The sequence below is a fragment of the Pteropus vampyrus genome, unplaced genomic scaffold, assembly GCF_000151845.1.
Source record: "Pteropus vampyrus isolate Shadow unplaced genomic scaffold, Pvam_2.0 Scaffold619, whole genome shotgun sequence".
In the NCBI taxonomy this organism is placed as follows: Eukaryota; Metazoa; Chordata; class Mammalia; order Chiroptera; family Pteropodidae; genus Pteropus; species Pteropus vampyrus.
In genome coordinates, this window is record NW_011889400.1 from 673,281 (window position 1) to 696,022 (window position 22,742).

At 33.5% G+C, this 22,742-nt stretch overlaps 1 protein-coding gene and 1 pseudogene across 1 annotated transcript in view; one reads left to right on the top strand and one right to left on the bottom strand.

The window, feature by feature from the left end:
- PLAA (phospholipase A2 activating protein) overlaps nucleotides 1-22,448 on the top strand; it is a 34,208-nt gene extending 11,760 nt beyond the window's left edge. The window contains exons 5-14 of the mRNA XM_011384729.2: nucleotides 625-792; nucleotides 1,251-1,386; nucleotides 3,516-3,685; nucleotides 7,384-7,541; nucleotides 8,216-8,435; nucleotides 10,257-10,328; nucleotides 12,987-13,055; nucleotides 15,929-16,030; nucleotides 17,554-17,718; nucleotides 20,488-22,448. Coding sequence (XP_011383031.1) covers nucleotides 625-792; nucleotides 1,251-1,386; nucleotides 3,516-3,685; nucleotides 7,384-7,541; nucleotides 8,216-8,435; nucleotides 10,257-10,328; nucleotides 12,987-13,055; nucleotides 15,929-16,030; nucleotides 17,554-17,718; nucleotides 20,488-21,053 — 1,826 coding nt within the window. The 3' untranslated portion in view covers nucleotides 21,054-22,448. The remainder of the gene's footprint in view (nucleotides 1-624; nucleotides 793-1,250; nucleotides 1,387-3,515; nucleotides 3,686-7,383; nucleotides 7,542-8,215; nucleotides 8,436-10,256; nucleotides 10,329-12,986; nucleotides 13,056-15,928; nucleotides 16,031-17,553; nucleotides 17,719-20,487) is intronic.
- On the bottom strand, nucleotides 13,315-13,433 carry LOC111733693 (annotated as a pseudogene).
- Nucleotides 22,449-22,742: the final 294 nt, after the last annotated feature.

A 22,742-nucleotide genomic window follows, 5' to 3' on the forward strand; every position in this document is an offset into this window, starting at 1 on the left:
CAAAATAGATAGGATTATGAGGCAGGAAACTTGAATTCTTGTTTTAGCTTTGCCACTAAGTGTATGCTTTTAGAGAAGTTAATGTCTTTCAACCTATCCTTGCATATTTGAATAAAGTTTACTATTCTATGATGATTTTATTTCCACTCTTAAATAATTGGAGGTTTTTATAATATTTTCTTAATTTTCTCTGGTGTTTTATATTAATTTCAGTATTATGTGGTGAGAAACTTAAGGGATATTTTTTGTTATATGTTTCTGTTACATTTGAATATTGTATATGTTGTGAATTACTCTTGTTATTGAGAGGAAAAGGCCAAAATGAAATGTTAGATAAAAAGAGAGAATTTGGATCAAAATCCTATTTCTGGAGGGTATTAAGAAATAATTTGGAGAAAATACGATAAATATAAAATAACTTCTCAAGACTGGTGATAAAAAAGATATTGCCAAACTTAAAATACAAATATTGGTTATCAGGCTTTTCTACAGAAAAATGAATTTCTCAAAGTTGAAAATCAGTTTTTACTACTCACTGATGTGTGTCATATAATGTTAGTGAACTACTTAGAGCCATCTACCAAATGGTCCATTTTATTAATTTACATTATTTTTTTAATATAGGGCACGAAGACTGTGTAAGAGGTTTGGCAATTTTGAGCGAAACAGAATTTCTTTCCTGTGCAAATGATGCCAGTATTAGAAGGTGGCAAATCACTGGCGAGTGTCTGGAAGTGTATTATGGACATACAAATTATATTTATAGCATATCTGTCTTTCCAAATTGTAAAGGTAAGATTATCTTTTACCGTGTATTTAAAATTTTGTATTGACCATTGTTCCATCACATTCTTGAGGGAAGAAGAATTGATGACATAAATCAGTTGACTAACTGTAACTTGAAAAATTTAGTAACTTTATCCAATAAGTATCTTTTTTCTAAAAGAGAAAATTATATGATCGTTTTCATGTTAATTCAGGTTTAATGGTTGTGTTATAAAACGTTCTTAGGCATCCGAAGAAAGACTATATAATTTATTGATATAAAGTATAGTATATAAGATGTGAAAGGTAAAAAAAATGTGATTTTTAAAGTTGTACATACATATGTGACAAATACATAAAATCTAAACCTATAATATAAAAATACTTTGGGGTTAAAAAAATCAGCCTGTCTTAAAAGATGGTATGTATAAATGTATTCAATTTTATTTATTCAAACAAATTTTTTCTCTACTCATTGATTTTAGATTTTGTGACAACAGCAGAAGACAGATCTCTGAGAGTCTGGAAACATGGAGAATGTGCTCAAACAATCCGACTTCCAGCTCAGTCTATATGGTGCTGCTGTGTGCTAGACAATGGTGACATTGTGGTTGGTGCGAGGTATTTATATTTTAGTCAATTAATAAATAATATGGGTGTAGGCCATTGGTAGACATTAGAGTGCACAAAGATAAGCCATAAGGAATTACAGGGGAATTGGAGAGACCATGTGTATGTACACTTCTGTTATAGAACAAAATAGTAGTAGGTCTAATAGCTTTTATACTAACGATGCAGGATATATTACACCAGTATTGTACTGCAAGTGTGAAGTTGAAACACTGAATACAAAAGAGGTTTGAGAAGGTAGAGACTGATGTGGGAAAACTTTCTGGAGAAGAAATTTGGATGGGATTTTGAAAAATGATTACTAAGAAGGGAAATGAGAATTTTTATCAAAAGAAACAATATAAATAAAGGTGTGCCATGGGAACAAAAGTGATGTGTATAGAAAATGAAGGAAAATGGTGGAGGACTAATGCTGGGGAAAAGTGGATAATAGGTAAGGTGGGGCTTAATTATGGAGAGCCTCAAATGCCAGGGATTTTTTTAGGTTTAAGTGCTTGGGGTTTAATGGTTTTAGCTTTTGAGGAAGGGGTGATATGATTAAAGCTTAACTTGTGAATTATGAAATATGTTGGTTAAACTTAACTCATGGTGACAATGGGAAAGAAAGCAAATTAAAAAGCAGTTGCAGTAGTTAAGTGTGTCAAGTTTGGAAATATTGGCCCTACAATGCTAATGGATAAGAAACCAAAAGTGAGATAATGCAGAGGAAAAATGGTCAGAAAGGGGATGAAAGAAAAGGATAAAGCTTCAAACTTCTGATGATTGGAAGTCTGCATTAATAAAAATGGGCATTGGGAGAATTGGTTTGATGCAGATGATGACTTTGATTTTAGACTTTGTGAGGTCCAAGTGGTGGTCAGCCATACTCGCGTCAGTGGATTACGGGCAGTTGAACTGGAGCCTAAAAACTAAGACTGAAGATAAAGATTTGCAAAAACTGCCAAGAGTCAAGCAGTGGACCACTTTTCTCTGAGGGAAGAAGCATAGTAGGGGAGGAACAGAAAACTAAAGACTGAATCTTGTGATATACTATGGGGTAGAGAAAGAGAAGCCAGTAGGTTGAGCAGAAGAATCCAGATGTTGAAATTCAAAAATCAAAAAGGAGAGATTCTGAAGGGAGATTGTGATCAGTGTTAGCAAGTACATGAGGGATTAAGGAATGGAAAGTTGGAAAAGCTTTTGGATTTGGTTTGAAAGATGTTAATCAGTGACTTTTTTGACATCAGTTTTGGTAGAAAGTGATAAAAGAAGGTGAATAAGAGGAGACAAAAAGTTTTTTGAGGCAATGGGTGAAGGAAAGGGTGAAGGATTATAGACTACTCTGGCATCGAAGGCAAGAAGAAAAATCTGTAAGGGATAGAAGGTCTAATAAATTGGAAGTGTTTTCCTTTCTGGCTGGGCCAGGATTTTCTTTATTGGTTTAATATTTTCCTCCTTAAGCATATTTAAAGGGTGAAATTGCCATTAGTGGAAAGTTAAGTAAGAAACAAGTTTTCTGTAGCATTGGGTAGGATTAGTAACGGTTGAAGGTAGCTAACTTGCCTCCTCTACCCCCAAATTTAGAATTGAGAAATCATGGAAATGAAGGCATTTTTCTAAGAATAGAGATTGGGAATTCTATCTAATCCAAATGTGAGGCTGTTCTTTTCTTGATTTGGGTTACATTGGTAATTCATGGCATATTAAAGGCAGACTCCATGTTTCCCTGGTGAACAGATATTGAGCAGTTATTTCTAAGCCTTATGTTGGGTATTTGAACCCTTTATAAAGTAAACCAGCCCACTAACCTTTATGCAATAATACCTGTGTGATACTTTAAAAGTGTATACTATATCTCTAAATTTGATAGTGAATATTTAACTTGGAATTGAAAATTGTGTTAAATACATATTTCTCTGTTCTTTGCCAGTAACTTTTCCCTAGTCTTTTAACATCCTGTACATTGTTTTAGAGAATAATAGTGTTGAGGTCTGCATAGTGCTATCCTCTGCATACCAGTAACTACATAGTAACATTTTTCATATTCACAAATACAGATTATTTTTGTTTTGGATCATGCAAATGTGATAATGGTAATATACTATGACAATGACTTAAAATCAGTTTGTTTTTCCTTATAGCGATGGCATTATTAGAGTGTTTACAGAATCAGAGGATCGGACAGCAAGTGCTGAAGAAATCAAGGCTTTTGAAAAAGAACTCTCTCAGGCAACCATTGATTCCAAAACTGGTGATTTAGGGGACATTAATGCAGAACAGCTTCCTGGGAGGGAACATCTGAACGAACCTGGTAAATATTTCAGTGCATCTAGTTGTAAAAATTGTTATCATGTTTGCCTTTTGGAATAATTAAAGTGATTAGAAAAAAAGGTGGTTTTGCTAGTTATTCAGTGTTATTCTCATTGCCAGATACTGATTTTTTTTTTAGGATTTTTACTAGTAAGCATAACCACTGTGAGAAACCACATTCTTGCCTATCTCATAGTTTTAAAGACTTTTAGCCAAGCTCCCTATAAATGTTTTTATTTTTAAAATAAATCTCTCAATACTTAGCTTATATGTAGTAGGTACTCAAAAGTTACTTATTTAACACTCTTTGATTAATTGGATTCCCTGAGATCGTACAGACTAAAAATAAAAATCAATTTGAATAAAGCAATATCTGCTTAGTAAATTAGGAATCATTTGAGTTTAAAATTGGGGGAAAGTAGGTGTCTCAAATGAAATTTTGTGTTGAATGTATTCCTGATCCATAATATCAGTGGTTCTCAGAACTTAGTCCATGGACTCCTGGGAATTCCGAGATCTTTCAGGATGTCCATAAGGTTAAAACGAATTTTATAATAAGATGTTATTTGATTTTTACACTATTTTAACATTTGCTCTTATGATGCAAAAGCAATGTTGGGTAAAACTGCTGGCTCCTTAGTACGCAAATCAAGGCCATGGCATCAAACCGCTCTGGTAGCCATTGTGTTTTTTACTGGTACATGGTTGTAATTTTAAAAAAATGCCATCTGCCCTCAAAAATGTCCTTGATGAAGCATTAGAAAATAATTTTATTACATCTTGACCTTTAAATACATTTTTAAAAATATTCTGCATGTAAATTACATGTAAAGTACACCAAAGTACCATGGTGCAAGAATAAACACTTGTGCAGTCACTTAATTTGCAGGCTGAACTATTCCTTTTTTCATGGAATGCGACTTTTATTTCCAAGAACAACTAACTATGGTTATTCAGGCATGGATATTTGGCAGGAATTTTTTGCTGAACATGTCACTTTAAGAAAAAACAACTTATAATATTTGTTCCAAAGATAAAATTCAAACTTTTAGGTGCAAATCGAAATTTTGGAAAATGTATATCTGCCACCAGGCACTTGATAGCTTCCCGATACTTAAAAGACTGTTCTAATGATACCAGTGGTAATATTAACAAGTGTGATTTTTTTTTTTTAATTGAATGATAAAACGTGTAAGCATGGAAGATCTACACAGTTCATTTAACCAATATTTTCCAAATGACCAGTTCATGGTGGTATAAATCATGAATATAAAAGATCTGTTCAAAGTATAAGATAGATTTTAGTGTAATAGAGCATGAAAAATTCATTGATATGGTTTCAAATTCTAAATGATAACCTTTAAGGACCTACTACTTATAGAATATTCACATTTTTCTGAAAGGACTATTAAACTAGTCTTCTTTTTTTCAATATATTATCTGTGCAGGCTGGATTTTCTTTATATACTTCGACCAAAACAACAGATTGCAAAAGATTAAATGCAGAGGCAGGTGTGGTAAATTCAGCTGTTTTCTGGAGACAATAAAAAGATTTATAAAAATGGAAAACAATACCAGTTTTCTCATTAAATTTCTAAAAATATACTTATTTTTAATTAAAATATTTATTTAATATGTAAAGGATCTATTATTTTTTTCATTAAATATATTTCTTAGTTTTCCGTTTTTAATTTCAAATTAAATCAGTTGCTATAACCCACATTAAAAAAAAAAAGCTCAATGGGCTTCTGAATAACTTTTATGACTAAAAGAGATCTTGAAACCAAAAATTTGAGAACTGCTGCATTAATATCACGTTTTAACATTTTTATACTTTTTTACAAATTTTAGTCTTTGTCACTATATGTATATGTACACACATAACACACACATATATATACATACATACAATAAATATTTATTAAGGGCCTAACATGTGCCAGGAATTTTTCTAAGCTCTGGGGAATATAGCAGATAACAAAAGAAGCAAGAATCTCTGTTCTCACAAATTTATGTTCTACAAGAAGATACATAATTAAAAAGCAAATAAGTAAATATATAAGTATGTCAGATAATGATAAGTATAATGGGAAATATACAGCCAGGGTTGGGGCTATTTTATCATTTTAAATACAATGGTCAGGGAATGTATAATAGTTGGGATAACACTGGCTACTGTCACAGATAAACCCTAAAATCTTGGTGGTTTAACACAAAAAAGTTTATTGTGCATTTAATATTCAGTTGATGGCAAGGTATGCTGGAGCATGTTTGTAAAGTAATTTTGCTCCTCATGGTCATTCAGGGACCCAGGCTGATGGAAACCACCATCTTCAACATGTGACTTCCAAGGTTACCTTGGGTATGGACATTCACCCACCTGACAGGGTAAAGGGAGGGTAAAGGATGATGGAGGAGGCCTAGAAATGGCCTATATCAGGAGTCCCCAACCCCAGGGCCACAGACCTGGTCTGCACGGCCTGTTAGGAGCCAGGCTGCACAGTGGTGGACAAGCGAGCGAAGCTTTATCTATATTTGCAGCCACTCCCCAGCGCTAGCATCACCACCTCAGCTCCACCTCACATCATCAGGCATTAGGTTCTCATGGGAACATAGGTCCCTGGTGCCAAAAATTTTGGAGACTGCTGGCCTGTATCACATCACACCCACCCAAATTCAATTGACTGTTACTCAGTGTGTAACATCTAGAGACTGCACAATGCAAGGGGGCTGAATAATGTGATCTCTAACTAGACAGCCACAGATCTGCTCAGTGGAATAGGAATATGAATCTCTAGAGGACAGCTAGCTGTCTCTACCTGTGAAGGCCTTGCCAAGAATGTGACATTTCAAGTAAAGTCCTTAAGGAGGCAGGAGAGCAAATCTTGCCCACACCTGTGTCAAGAGTGTTGTAGGCAGAATAAAGAGCCAGTGTAAAGACTGCATGGCTGAAGAGCAATGATAGGATAAAGGGAAAAATAGTGGAAGATGAAGTTAGAGAATGGTAGGGGCAGATTATATTTGACCTTGTACACCACTCCAATGAGATAGGCTTTTATGCAGGGTGAGATGGGAAGTCATTGAAGGATCTCCAGCAGAGAAGTGTCTAGAGCTCCTTAAACTTCTGAAAGAATTTCTTTGGTTGCTGGGTTGAATATAGACTGTAGGGAGTGCCCAGAGCAGGAATAGGAGACTATTGAATCATTCCAACTGAGAAATGATGGTGGCTTATAGCAATAGAGATGGTGAGAAGAGATAGTTTTCTAGATAAATTTTAAAGACAGACCTGCTTGAATTTGCTGAAAGATTGGTTGTGAGGCTGAGAGAAAGAGGAATCAGACCCTTTTACACTTTTTGGTCTGAGCAATTAGGAATGCAGAGAGTCATTTACTGAAAATGTTGTCAGAAGATATTCAGTAATAAAACTTGTTTTACTTTTGATGGACTAGCTACTTTCTAGTGGAATGTTTTTTTTAACCTTCCTTTATTTAATAAAGTTTCATTTCAACCATTATTTTCTTTTTGGTCACTTTCTAGTAGAATTATATTTTAAAACCCTTTGTTTGATAAAACTTGCTATTAAACTAAAATACAGATTCTCTTTTATGTATAAATTTTAATGTTAAAAATTTTATAGCTAAATGTTTTTGAATTTTACTCTGCCATTCTACCTTTGATTCTCAAAATTTTTATTTTAAGGTACTAGAGAAGGACAGACTCGTCTAATCAGAGATGGGGAGAAAGTCGAAGCCTATCAATGGAGTGTTAGTGAAGGGAGGTGGATAAAAATTGGTGATGTTGTTGGCTCATCTGGTGCTAATCAGCAAACATCTGGCAAAGTTTTATATGAAGGGAAAGTACGTTGACTTCTTACTTTCTAATTACCATTATCTTAAAGCATTCGACAAATTAGTTTTCTTTTTTCTTCATGCTAGTTAAATTTTCTTTCGTGTTTTGACATTTAAAAATAGGTTTCTTGGGGGAAATTCTCTTTTCCCTGTCTTGAAATAGGTTTTTTAAGAATGTCGTTTCATGTAAGCAGAGCTGTCTTTTTTTAGACAGATGAGGCATTATTTGTCTTTTAGTAGTTACCGTACGTAAGCTGTTTCCAACCATTTCGTATTAGGAGCTTCTGTGCCACCTTTCATCTAATGCTTTATGCCTATATTTAACTTGACAAGACTTGAGGGACCCTGCAGGGCAGTGCTTATCATGCCAGCATGTTTTGATCAGTGGGGCATGATAACAGCTAATACTTTTGGCCTTGAGATCAACCAATTGGAAACTCTCCTTTGGCTTTAGAGTTAAAATGTAATTGTAATCCAACCCTCACCTCTACCCTCAGTGAAATAACTAATCTTGCAGCACATGCAGATGGTTGCTACTAATCATTACATGCCAAGTGGAACTGCACTTTGGAGAAAGGTTAAGTACTATATTAAAATAAAGAACACATCTGTTATATGTGTCAATAATATATATGAACAGATAAGTTAGTAATTATTATCTCCTCTCTATATTCCTATTAAAGGAATTTGATTATGTTTTCTCAATTGATGTCAATGAAGGTGGACCATCATATAAATTGCCATATAACATCAGTGATGATCCCTGGTTAACTGCATACAACTTCTTGCAGAAGAATGATTTGAATCCCATGTTTTTGGATCAAGTGGCTAAATTTATTATTGATAACACAAAAGGTCAAATGTTAGGACTTGGGAATACCAGTTATTCAGATCCGTTTACAGGTAAGTTAGGTTTTTTATTAAATCTTAATGTACTTCCATCAGTGTTGTGGGTTTTTTGTTTTTGTTTTTGTTTTTGTTTTTTTGCAGTTTTTTGGTGTGTTTAAATGCCCACTGTAATTAGCTGTTTAAATAAAAACCAAGATCTACAGTGGGTTTTTACTTCACATTTGTATTTATAATCCTTAAATTATTTAATAATTCTGTATTTATAAAAATGATTGTAAATTGTTCTTTCAAAAATACAGCCACACTGTAAACTAAATGAAGTTAAGAAACTTTAATTCAGTCATTTGAAATGTAAAGAAACGTCTGTGTTCCTTTAAATAGTTGCTTCTTTTTAAAAATATATTTGGTGGTGAAATTTAGTAAATAAAAATTCTGTTTTCACATGAGGCTAAAATGGTTAATTGTGCATCAAATCTAGGATTAAACTGTAGATACTTTTAGTTTATATGTGATTGGTATTCCATATCTTCATTTTAAGTCAGTTGTTTGAACATACAGTGTCTAAAATGTTGTAAATGAGATTGCGTTCTAATGCCAATTCATAAATTATAATCCTTGTAGTCTGAGTCCTGGCCTCTATGAAACGGATTATATTTCTAGTAGTATTAGCCTGAGTCCTGGGTTCAAGGAACCAAAGCCATGGTACAGGAGAAAATAAAATGCTTCCTCTTTTCTTAGGTATAGAGCAAGCTCAAAATAAAATTTTGAAATTGGTACAGTATTATTAATGTTTTCCATTTGTCAGTTTTAACTCCACTTTTCATATACTAGTGTTCTTTCTTATTTTACAAAGATCCTATAGCCTCTTCCTGTCTCAAGTTCTTATATTGTTCTTTTTTTTCTTTTTCTCTGGCAGATACTTATGCTCCCAAATTATCTCCTTTCTTTCTATTTTGAAGTTCCATTGCCAGTTAACATAATAAAGCTAATCTCATCTGCATGTGGACTTAAACAGAATTATCAGACTGACTCACTACTGAACTATAAATGACATAACCTTACCAATAGTTAGATGCACTCGACAAAAGGAGAGAAAAGATTTTTATTACCTGGATATTTCTGTTGGTGGAATTTCATGCTACACTGCAAAAGAGTGAACGCATGATTATACTATTTTGTGGGGCTGGCTCCATCTGAAACTTTAACTTTATAAGCATCCTTACATATATCTTTTTGTTGACACCTCTGATTATGTCCCTAGAGGTACTAACAAAACACTTACACACATCACACATTCGTGAACATATAAATGGAAATCTGTTTTTTTTTGTAGTACTCATCCTCTTTGTAATTCTCTTCTCCAGTAGGTTGTAAGCTTCAGTGGATACAAGCAATCATATTCCCTGCTGGATCCTCAGCACTGAATGCACTGTTTGACACATGAATTAATGAACCCAGGGATTCTCTAAAAGATTAACATTTGATGCCTGTGGTTTTGATAGCAACAGCAACAGCAGGAATTCCAGTGAATTTGTATAGGAACAGGAACTGATTGTATGTATATATTATTTAGGTCAGAGACTACTTGCAGTTTCTCTTTTTATATTTGAATTCCTAGTTAATATTTAAATACAAAGGCTAAGATGTAATAAAGTTAAGAAAAGAAAACATGGAGAATCACCGAAATTTTAATTTCTTACTAGTCTTTCCAACTTTTGACAACAATTTTTGACTATAATTTCTGTTATTCTCTCATGTGACAGCCTTGCTCTTCTGTTTTTCTCCAAGCTTAGAGTCTGCTAATGTAAGCCCTGTCCTATTTATGAAATTCAGATTTTTGGTATACTTCAGCTTTTCGTTTGTTTGCACGAACAGGTGGTGGTCGGTATGTTCCAGGCGCTTCATCAGGGTCTTCTAACACACTGCCTGCAGCAGATCCTTTTACAGGTGAGGTGCAGTTTTGATTAATGTATCTTTACTAAATATGTAAATAGCGTTTTAAATAACATTATTATAACTCATCATTTTCTCCAGCAGTCCTTCCTGCAAGGAGAGTCATTAAGAACATAGGTTTTAGAGCCAGACAGACCTTGGTTCAAAATTTGGCTTTACCACTTACTTGCTATGAGAAGTTGGCAAGTTACTTAACCTGTCTGAACCTATTTTTTTTATCTGTGAAATTAGATAATAGGGGAACCCACCAACCAAGACACAGCATGATTGCTGTCACTGGCAAGATGCTACCCATCATGAGCAGAGAAGGAGCCATGTGAGTCTCTAATATTGGATGGAGCAGTGCAGACAAGAAGTCTGCCCAGGCATATTTTGCCTTAGTGTGGAAGCAGACAGTCCACCAGCTACCCAGGATTAGTCTTTCTAATCTAAATTATTAATTGCCTTCATGAAGCCTTGAAAGTGTTGGTGTGTCTCTTCAAAGTGACTATATATACCAAGATATGCATGCCTCAGCATCAGCACTACTGGAGAAAAATGGCCAGACTTAGACTTTAATGCATCTGAAGAAGTCACTGTTTTCAGAATAGTTTTCAATATATTTTATGATGCTATTATTGAATCTTCAGCCAAAGTTTCTGGACAATATATCAAATTTGAGAAGAGATTCATAGCATTTATGATATACATTGGCCTTGCCAACATACAGTCCTGTCTAAATCATAGATTGGACCAATACACAACTTTGGGTCAGTGCCATGAAGTTGTGAATTGCTCTCAGTGACCTTCCTTTCTCCTGTGAATGAATTGGTGGACCAGATGCAAATAGCTGTACCCTGTGCATTGATAACTAATATACTACAATAACCAACTATCAAGCTTAAATGTTGTGATGGCACAGTGGCCATTGAGGTCTTCAAAGACATAATGCAATTCGAAAGGTAGGAAGGATCTGAAGAGTAGATAAAATGATGATTTTTTCTATCAGCATGTTCAGGCACAGTAATGCCCTGAAACTTAAAACAACAGAGTTCCTGAATCTCATTGGCAGATCTTTTTTGGAACATAAAGAATATACCAAGCTTCAAACAATATCAACAAAATCAGGAGAACTCCATCATAACTGGAGCGTATCTCACTTTTACATAATGTCAGTAACTCAGAAGATGCAGTGATTATTGGGATATGCAAGATAGCATACTAAATGTCCAAAAGAATTATGGAATTATTAGGATAACCAAACCACACTATTATAAAAAATAGGTAACAGCACATACCACATGGAGATATGAAAATTAAATCCGATAATACATGTAAAGTGTTTAGCAAAATGCCTAGAATATATATATAAGCCCTCAATATAAGTTAGCTGTTATTATTGTTGCTATTGTTCCCCCAATACTACCAATAGCACAGGGGCCAAAAAGTTTGCCTATTTGGCTTACAACTTCAGGTCCATCTTAATTTTTTTTTTTCCTTCTTTATGTGGTTTTCAAACTTCTAATGTTAATTAGAATCATCTGGGATGCTTGTTTACAAAAGGTCTTATCTACAGAGATTCTGACACACTAGGTTAGTGAGGTTAAAAATACTCATCCCCTGCTCCGTCGCCCATGGATGCCAATTAAAAGGTCTTGGGTGTGGTTTGCTGTTACTACTACCTAGTTGTAAAAGCTCACCTTAGGTTTCTTAAGTGAAACACATATATACACCCACTAGGTTAGTATGGGTGGGCCCTGGGAATCTGCATGTTATACAGGTGACTATCTCTAAATGTCAGAGAACCACATTAGAAAAGTGTAGGAGTGTGCTTTGCCTCATAACGTCTTGGGCAAGTTATTCAGCCTTTCTATAATAAAGTATTACAAATAATAATGGCATCTTATTAATACTTAAATGAGTATATGCATATAAGATGCTTAGCATGCTAGTTGACATATAGTAAAAACTCAATAAATCCTCTTAGTCTGTGTTCGTCATTATTTTAATCAGATTTACGTCAGTGTTTTTTTTCTTTTCTTTTTTAGTTTTGTTTGCTTTTTCTGTATCTGTTACACTGGTTATACTAACTCCTAGATATTAAACTCAGGAGCTAGAACAATGGCTCATCTTTCTTCCCATAAAGGCTGATCTAGGACTCTGAACTTCTCCAAATTCTGCTGATTCTCTATCTACGCTTGTTCTTCATGTTCCTTCTTTTCTGTTTTCAATGAGATAGCCACTAGTATAATCTCAAATGTGAGACTGGGCTATTGTCATAGCATTTGTAACTCTTAGTCTCTTCTGCTTGTTTTATGTGCCAGATTATATTTCAATAGAATAGTGTTCACATTTCATTTTGGAAACTTTTTAATTTCTTCAATCCACTGATCTTTTGTAATTCGTTAAACTTCTATAATTATAATGTATAAAACATCTAATGTTTATTTTACAACTTGAGAATTACTTTTCTGGCTAGTGTTTATTGGGCACTACTTGCAAGCACTGATCTAAGCATTTTTCTGTATTAAATTTATAGCCCATTTATTATTTGAAAGGTGCCATTCTAAAGTATGACTAATAATGAAAATATTTCTCTGTGTACAGAAAGGGCAGCTTGAACTTTATAATTTGCATTTACCTTTACTTACTAGGAGTATTATTGCATTTTAGGTGGTGGTCGTTATGTGCCAGGGTCTGCAGGTATGGGAACTACCATGGCTGGAGTTGATCCATTTACAGGTATACACTTTTCATTTCTTTTTCTTTCTTTTTTTTAAGATTTTTAAAGTTTATTGAAACTTCTGTTTAATGAAAGATTAAGAAAATTGGTGTCTTTTTCTTGCTAGAGAACTTTTTATACAGTAAATCAGGACCAAACTTCTTTTTCTTTTTTATTTATTTATATTATTTTTTAGGCGAGGCAGCCCTTGGTTGACCTCACAGATTGCAAGGACTTTGTCAGTTTATAATCCTTTATTTTTTAATTTTTGATTTTTTACGCCTACAGCACCTGGTCTTCCTAGGTGGTCTCTCATCCAAGTACTAACCAGGCCTGACCCTGCTTAGCTTCCGAGATCAGATGGGATCGGGCTTGTTCAGGGTAGCATGGCCTTAGACCAAGAACTCACTGCTTTACATGGCTTTTAACGTGTTCTTGAAATTGTCATTACTGCACATTAGAATCATCTGGAGAGCTTTAAAAAGTACTTCAGACTCATCCCAAGAGATACTCACTTGATCTAATACTAATACTGCTCTTGAGTGAGGCCTTGGCAAGAGTAGTTTACTAATCTTCCAGTGTGATTCTAATGTGCATCCAGGATTGAAAACTGCTGTTGTACTTCAGTTTTTATGTGGATGGTTTCCTCAGTTTCCTGACATATTTGGAGTTTATTCCAGTCTCTCCTCCTTTGTTTGTTCTTAATGTGTTGGAAATGTTATTCACTACATTACACACTGTTCTCTTTCAGTGGGCTCTGAAAAGAATTTGCTTTTATGATTTAGGCCTGTAATATTTGGCTTTCTCCTGAGCAACTAATTTTTTTTTTTAATCCTTAGTATCTAGCCTAGAGTCTGACACATCTTACTTGTTCATCGTTCTTGATTATATGCAGCCATATTTTCCTCCGTATTAGCTGCTAGTAAGATGCAAAGCTCAGTTTGTGGTTTACCTCTTTGAAGTTTAAAAGATCTCTTGGCATATATCTTCCCCTACTTACTATTTTATGCAAGAGAATATATGTGACATATGTTCTTGAGCATAATAAAATACATACCCATAAACTCACCATTCTGCTTAAGAATTAACTTGGTATGTGATTTTGCAAGCTATTTTTTCATTGGGAAAATAACATTGGCTGACAGTATTGAATATAGTAATTAAGATTAAGGACTCTGAAGTGTGGCATGCTTAGATTCTAGTCTCAGTTCTATTTCTTTTTATCTATTTAACCTTGAGAAAATCATTCTGTTTCTGTGTCTCTGTTTTTCTCATTTGTAAAATTGAGCTAATATCCATCTCCTAGAGTTTTTAAGAACTTAAAATTACAAAATATGTGTAAGTCACTTTATATAGAATAAGTGCTTAGTAATTGTTAGCTGAGTCTATTGTATTTGCAAAAGAGTCTGAAGTTAACAGTGCTTCTTCCTATCTCCCAGAAGTCTTTTTTAACAGTCATTTGACAGGTTGGTGTATATACTGGACCTTTGTATATCTTAGTCTAAGCTATTGTCATCTCTTACCTACACTAAAGAAATAATAGCCTCCAAATTGGTCTCTCCATGGTCCATACTGCAGCGAGTCATCTTTTAGTCTAATTTGTTTATGTCCCTTCCTTGATTAAAACCCCCTTCATTACTTCCCATTGAATATATCCTCTTGCCTTGCATCATATTCCTCTCTGCCTTTTTTCTGCCTAGCCATACAGATCTGGGTCAGTTTCTTGAGCATGCCAGGCTATTTTACCCAGGAGGTTTGTACATTTTGTTCTCTTTTAGAATACTAGGACCCTCTGTTTTGTTATGTAGACTACAGATTATTTGATTTTTTTTCTCCTTTTTCTTTTTTATTTAATCTTGCGATATAGTATTAAATAAAATCAATGAAACTTTTCTAGACACTCACATATGCCCCTTGCTAGATAACGTACTCTATCATAAGCTTTCATTGCACCCTATACTTTTCTTTCAGAGAACTTTGCATTGTACTTAATTGTTTGGTCCATATTTGATTTACTTTCTCCTTATCACAAGTAGTTTCTAACAACCAGGATTGCAAGCAGTCTCTATAGCTCATCTTTGCTCATGTCAATAAATATTTTATGCTTTATAAGCAATTAGAATTAATTTTGTCAACTTATCTCATTTACTCATAAGATTAAAATGTTTTATTCGTCTTTTTGGAAACTACCTTAATTTTTATATTGGAACAAAAATGTATAAATTAATTGAGATTTGAAATGTAAAAATAAATTAGATATAAATTATGCTTTAGTTGAAGTAGCTTTATTCACTGTATGAATTTTCATTCTGTGCCAGTTTTTTATCACAGGTACTGAGTTTGAGTTACTATAATAGTAACTTAAGAAGTTAAAATGTATAAAAGACCAAAACCCTTGCCTTTCAAGAACTTACAACTTGGGGGGATTTATAAAAATGATGGAGAAAATGATTATAGAAAATGAGAATGCTTACTACATCATTTGGAATAAGCAATAAAAGACAGAAGAAGAGATTAATATGCCTTAGAGAAGATGAAAATGAAAATTTTCATATTCGTTTTGTACTCTTAATCTTTTAAAAAATTATAATTTAGACTGAATCTTAAAAATAGGAGAGAAATAGAAAATATGAAATAGAAAGATTTCATTTTACATTTAAGCTCTCATTCCAAAAACTAAAATTTATTATATCAGCAAATATAAACAGTCTACAAAAGCTAACATTTTTATTTTATCTTTATCTTTATCTTTGTGTGTGTGTGTGTGTGTGTTGCTTGTTATTTTATTGCATTTACTGAGTGGTTACATATCTTAATTGTGAAAACAAAGTCATACAATTAGAAAAAATCTTTTTGACCACTCCTTATGATTTTCATTATCTTCTGTTAATAGGAAATAGTGCCTACCGATCAGCTGCATCTAAAACAGTGAATATTTATTTCCCTAAAAAGGAGGCTGTCACTTTTGACCAAGCAAACCCTACACAAATACTAGGTAAGTATATTTTCATTAAATAGTTTTCTTACATATCCACATCCTCTTTGCCATGCATTCAAGGCCATTTCTCCTCCTAACATGAGCTGGGAATTGGGTACATTCATGATAGACTTCTGTTGTGGTATTACACAACTCTAGGGACTTCAGATGCACAATCTGAGATAACAGACCCTTAATACTTCGTAAGAAGCCTTATGTAAATTTAAGGTAAATGTTTTCTATATGGTTACTTTAATGAGAAAAAAAACTAAAGGGGAAAAATGTAAATCCCATCCCCTAAGCTTTTAATGTTTTTTTTTTAAAAAATAATGACTAAAGCATTTAAAAAATAAAAATCCTGCTTGAAAAATTAATAGCCCTTAGAAATAATAACAAAAGGCTGTTTAAATTTCTCATTAAAAATGAAACTTGGCAATTTTCGATTGCTTTTTCTATTGATTTGTTCTTCTCAAAATAAAATGACAGGGGTTTTTTTGTTTGTTTTTTGGGGATTTTTTTGGAGTAAGAGTACTAAAGCTCTCTTTTGCCACAAAAACTATAAGAGAATTATTTGAGATAACATACATACCTGACTATATGACAGGGTTTTTGTTTTTTGTTTTTTGGTGGTTTTTTTTGGTTAGAATTAATCCTTCATACTGTCTTTATAAAAATCATTTCTATTTTTTTAAATGCTTTATTTGAACAATAAAAAAGTATATGCACACTTATAAACAGCTTGAAATTTTTCAACTCAAATAAATAATGAGCTATTTTTTAGCATTTCTTAAATATTGTTTTTTCAATATTCTGATTGTGTTAAGATTTTCAATGACAAAGAATAGGTCCAGGTTTCCAGTTATGATTGATAGAAATTTGTGAATTTGGACAATTTATCTTCTTAAACTTTTGTGATTGGAATTTGACCTTTTTCATTCTTTGACATAAAGATTTTTGAGGAAATAATGTTCGGCGACTCAAAATAACATTAGTGATGACAAGGATGCTATATTGAAGATACATGTGAGAGTTTAAAAGAAATTGTTTCATGAAATACGAATGGTGGGAAAGGCAGTATTTCCATTAAATGTATTTACAATAATGTGATGTCAAAGATGCAATAAATTAAATATTATAGACATTTAAATTTTTGACTATTTCATCGATAATTGTAGAAGTTAATATGTTAGCTAAAAGTTATCAGTTTTCTCATATGTAATATGTAATATTGCTTGAAAACCATTCAAAATTGGTACAAATATAATACACTTTAAAACTTATTCAAAACAGAAAGTTTAAGGAGATTTGAGAAAATTACATGTAAAATAAAAATCACAGTAACCTTTCTTTTTCTATACTGTGTCTGTCTTAAAAATACTCACAGGCCTTATTCTCATTTTATGGTGATTGATTATTGCCATTAAAAGTCTTATCTCCCCATAGTGTATGGTAGAGTACTCTTATTGAAAAATTTGGCATTTATATATTTTATCTGGCTGATTACAGTTAGAGAATTTTGAAAGTTTGGTTTTGGGTTCTAGGTAAACTGAAAGAACTTAATGGAATGGCACCTGAAGAGAAGAAGTTAACTGAGGATGACTTGATACTTCTTGAAAAGATACTGTCTCTAATATGTAATAGTTCTTCAGAAAAACCCACAGCCCAGCAACTTCAGATTTTGTGGAAAGCTATTAACTGGCCTGAAGGTACACAAACACTCTTTAAAATTTAACTAGAAAGCAGAAAGTTTGTCTTTTCACTTCTATCAATATTACTGCTGTTTCTAGATTAAATAAAAGTTAGTCCAAGTAGTTGTAATTCACATTGTAAAAAACTTCACAAAAAGGATTCACTATACCACTATAATTCATAGTCTTGTTTTGGTCACATACCCTAGGAGAATCTGAAGATAATATAATGACCCCAAACATGTAGCATTTTGTATTTTATTTCAGAGCCTTACTGGATCTTCTGCAAGCCATCCAGGAAACTCTTTACGACCTGTTAACCCTAGGCTGCAAGCATTTGCTATAAGGACTTTTTCTTTTTCTTTTTTTTTTTTTTTTTTTTTTTAGTAAATTCACTTAATTTTCAATTTTATTTATTTAATTTTTATTGAAGTAACACTGGTTTATAACATTATGTAAGTTTCAAATGTACAACATTATAATTTAATATTTGTATATACTATACCAGGGGTCTCCAACCCCCGGGCTGTGGATCCCTACCAGCCCCTGGCATGTTAGGACCCGGGCCACACAGCAGGAGGTGAGCGGTGGGCAACTGAGCAAGCGATGCTTCATCTGTATTTGCAGCCACTCCCCAGCGCTAGCATCACTGCCTCAGCTCCACCTCAGATTGTCAGGCATTAGATTCTCATAGGATCACTGGTCCCTGGTGCCAAAAAGGTTGGGGACTGCTACACTATAGCATGATCACCACCAAAAGTTTATTTATTTATTTATTTGTTTTATTTTTTTACTTTTTATTTATTTTTTTATGCCCACAGCAACCAGTCTTCCTAGGTGGTCTCCCATCCAAATACTAACCAGTCCCAACCTTGTTTAACTTCCGAGATCAGATGCAGTCGGGTGTGGCATGGCCATAGACTATATATTTTTAAAATTTTAAATAAATTTATTTATTTAAATTAGTTTCAAGTATACAGTACATTGGTTAGACATCTATATTGTTCATGAAATGATTCCCCCAATTGCTCCCTCCTTCCCCTGGTCCTCCACTTAGCCATCATATTAATGCTAACTGCATTCCCTCTGCCATGCTCCCCATCCCCATGACCATCTATCAACTACTAATTTGTACTTCATTAATCCTTCACCCCATTCTTCCAACCCCAAACCCCCTCCCTCCCCTCTGGCCGTCACCACATTGACCACTATATTTGTGAGTCTGTTTTTGATTAGTTTATTCTTTTTGTTCCTTAGATTCCGCATATAAGTGAAATCATATGGTATTTCTCTTTCTCTGTCTGACTTATTTCACTCAGCATAATAACCTCTAGGTCCATCCATGTCGTTGCAAATGGTAGGATTTCATTTTTTTTAATGGCTGAATAATAGTCCATTGTATATATGAACGATAACTTCTTTATCCAATCGTCTATTGATGGGCATTTAGGTTGCTCCATATCTTGGCTATTATAAATTGTGGTGCCTTGAATATTGGAGTTAACAGATCTTTACAAATTATTGTTTTGGTTTTCTTTGGCTAAATATACAGAAGTGTAATTGCTGGTTCAAAGGTATATCCATTCTTAATTTTTTGAGAAACCTCCATACTGTTTTCCATAGCGGCTGTACTAATTTGCAATCCCACCAACTATGTATGAGGGTTCCCTTTTCTCCACATCCTCACCAACACTTGCTGTTTTTTGATTTTTTGTTGATAGCCATTCTGACAGGTGTGAAATGCTATCTCATTGTGGTTTTAATTTGCATTTCTCTGATGGATAGTGACCTTGAGCATCTTTCATATGTCTGTTAGCCATCTGTATTTCCTCTTTGGAGAAATATCTGTTCAGGTCTTCTGCCCATTTTTTAAGTGGATTGTTTTTTTGCCGTTGAGTTGTATAAGTTCTTTATAAATTTTGGATATTAACCCCTTATCAGATGTGTCCTTAGCGAATATCTTCTCTCAGTTGGTTGTCTTTTTGTTTTGCTGATAGTTTCCTTTGCTGTACAATTATTTTTATTTTTTATTTTTGTTTTTACCGCCGAAAGTTTAGTTTTTACTTTTTACATTTAATTTTTAATTCTAAAAGTGTCCTCTCTCATTATTTTTTCATTGGAGAAAAAAAAATCATTTGTCCTACAAAATGTGCCATACTGTGGATTTGGCTGATCACTTAATGTGCTTCTCTATCTCTGTAGTTCCTGCTAGACATAATTAGATTCTGGTTCAATTTTTTTTTTTTTAAGATAAATATCCTTTATAAATAATGCTGCATACTACCTTTATATCATAGGGCACATAATTTCTGATTTCCTTACTCTTAGTGATGCTGAGATTGTTTAGTGCATTCATTCAGATGATATCTACCCAATCCCTTGAATATAAAGCTCTCCACCAACCTATAAGCATCCTATTATCATTTGTCAACTGGAATATCTTTTATAGGACTCTTCTATCTTTTATAGGACTTTTAAAAGCAAGGTCTCTATCCCATTCATTCCATAAGGACTTACTGAATATTGTATGTCAGGCTGTTTGATAACGCAAGAGAGTTACGTTATTTTTAAAGCATATATGATCTTGTAGCAATAAGTCTAGTCTCTAAAATATGAAAAAATCAATTAATACAAATTTTAGAAATATACACAGGCACATGATTTTTAACATTTTCTTAAATGATTATGGATTGATTTTGTAACCGGGAATAAAATCCTTAAAAATTGAGCAACAATCATAGGAATTTTCTGGATTTTCATAAACATTAATGAATTTTTTTTTAATAGATATTGTCTTTCCTGCGCTTGACATTCTTCGTTTGTCAATTAAACATCCCAGTGTGAATGAGAACTTCTGCAATGAAAAGGAAGGGACGCAGTTCAGCAGTCATCTTATAAGTCTTCTGAACCCTAAAGGAAAACCAGCAAACCAGCTGCTTGCTCTGAGGACTTTTTGCAATTGTTTTGTTGGCCAGGCAGGACAAAAGCTCATGATGTCCCAGAGGGAATCACTAATGTCCCACGCAATAGAACTGAAATCTGGGAGCAATAAGAACATTCACATTGCTCTGGCTACACTGACCCTGAACTATTCTGTTTGTTTTCATAAAGACCATAACATTGAAGGGAAAGCTCAATGCTTGTCAGTAATTAGCACAGTCTTCGAAGTTGTACAAGACCTAGAAGCCACTTTTAGACTTCTCGTGGCTCTTGGAACACTGATCAGTGATGATTCAAACGCTGTGCAATTAGCCAAGTCTTTAGGTGTTGATTCTCAAATAAAAAAGTATGCTTCAGTATCAGAACCAGCTAAAGTAAGTGAATGCTGTAGACTTATCCTAAATTTGCTGTAACAATGGGGAGGGGACTGAGATTTTAAATTGATTAGTGTTTTTTTTTTTTTCACATTTCACATGACTGATTACAGATGATAAAGAATGCTGTAGATTAAGTCAAAATTCAGATCTTGTAAAGTGCGGGGAAGGGGAAACAAAGGAAAAATAAAATTTTTGCACTGGTGTACTGTGAGATTTTCCTGTATAATGTGGGTAGGTTTTCAAGAGTTTAGAAAATTAAGAATGAGCTGTAATCAACAAAAGAACAATTACAGTGGCATAATTTCTGTACCTTAGCCACACAGGAGAAGACAAGAGCTTTTATTTATGTAATCTGCTTTTGCTACTTACACACCCCAAACTGTTAATTGTTGGTGGTTTTCTTTTTTTTGAATTTCTGCTCTACTCATTTCATTGCTGGATTTTTTTTAACAGCACTGATACATTTCAAGGTCTTGTTTTGGGATAACTATTTTAGAATTTTTAAAAATTAAGTTTGTTGTAAATTATTGCATATATTGAAAAGATATAAAATAATTTATTCATTTAAACTGTTTGTAAATAGAAAGTGAATTTGTTTGATGGTTCATTTTTAGATGAAGTAAAACCAAATTACTAAACTATGTTAGGTTGTATATCAATTCAGACAGATGAAGCCCCAAATTGACTCACACCTTATGATCTAGTTTCTTTTGCCCTTCACTATATGAGATAACTTCATTATTCATTCCAATTTTGATATTTGTTTATTTTTGGTCATTTCCATTACCTCAAAGGGAATTTGGAATGTACTGAATGTTATCAGGCAATTGTGCAAGCAAGAATACATCAAACTATGTTCAAGTCTAGAGCCTGTCATCTGAAATTAGTATTTTTGAGCCCCTAACATGGTCCAGGTGCTATGCTAACCACTTTCATATTTAATTCCTAAAACCCCTTAAATGAATTGTGATGCTATCTCTGTTTTCAGAAGTAAAGATAGTGGAATGAATCATGATAGGAGAAAAAAAGGTGCATACCATGCTATATTTCCTAGAGAGGGGCTCACAAATTTGTCTTTGAACATCCTAGCAACTAATGCAAAGAAGGAACCCGCCCAATAATTACATAATTTATTGTGTCTAAGATAAATTAAGAGAAGTGTAACTATTCTTATTTTAAAAAGTTAGAAAGATCATTTCACAAAGAGGACTTTGCCTAAAATAGCAGGATTCTCAATATTTATTTAAAACCATGCATTTCCTGACTTACTGCCAAATTGTAGTCAAAGAATAATTCTCCCCCCATAGGGGAGGAAAGGATTCTGATTGTCTAGATTAATCAAAAGAAAAACTTGGAATGCCAAAAAAAAAAAATGGGTAAAATATAAAAGAGGGGATGTATATTTTTACTAAGTAATAAATTGCAACTTTTCTGGTGTTTACCCAGACTTTAACTGTTCTATTTGCTGGTTCCATTAGGACCCTGTGCTTTACTTTTTTGTTGAATTGAAATTTAGGGGGTTAAGTCAAAGTTAAAGAGCAAAGTTAAGAGTTTAACCCAGGTCAGCCTGGTTCCATTACATTACACTGCTTTCTTGTTAACATGTCCAGTCTAGCATGTTACAAACACTTTATCCACAATATTTTGAAATGTTAGTTACCTCTGGACATAAATTCTTGGTTAAGAATGTGAGTTTACTCTTCAAAATGTGAGGGGTGGCAAATT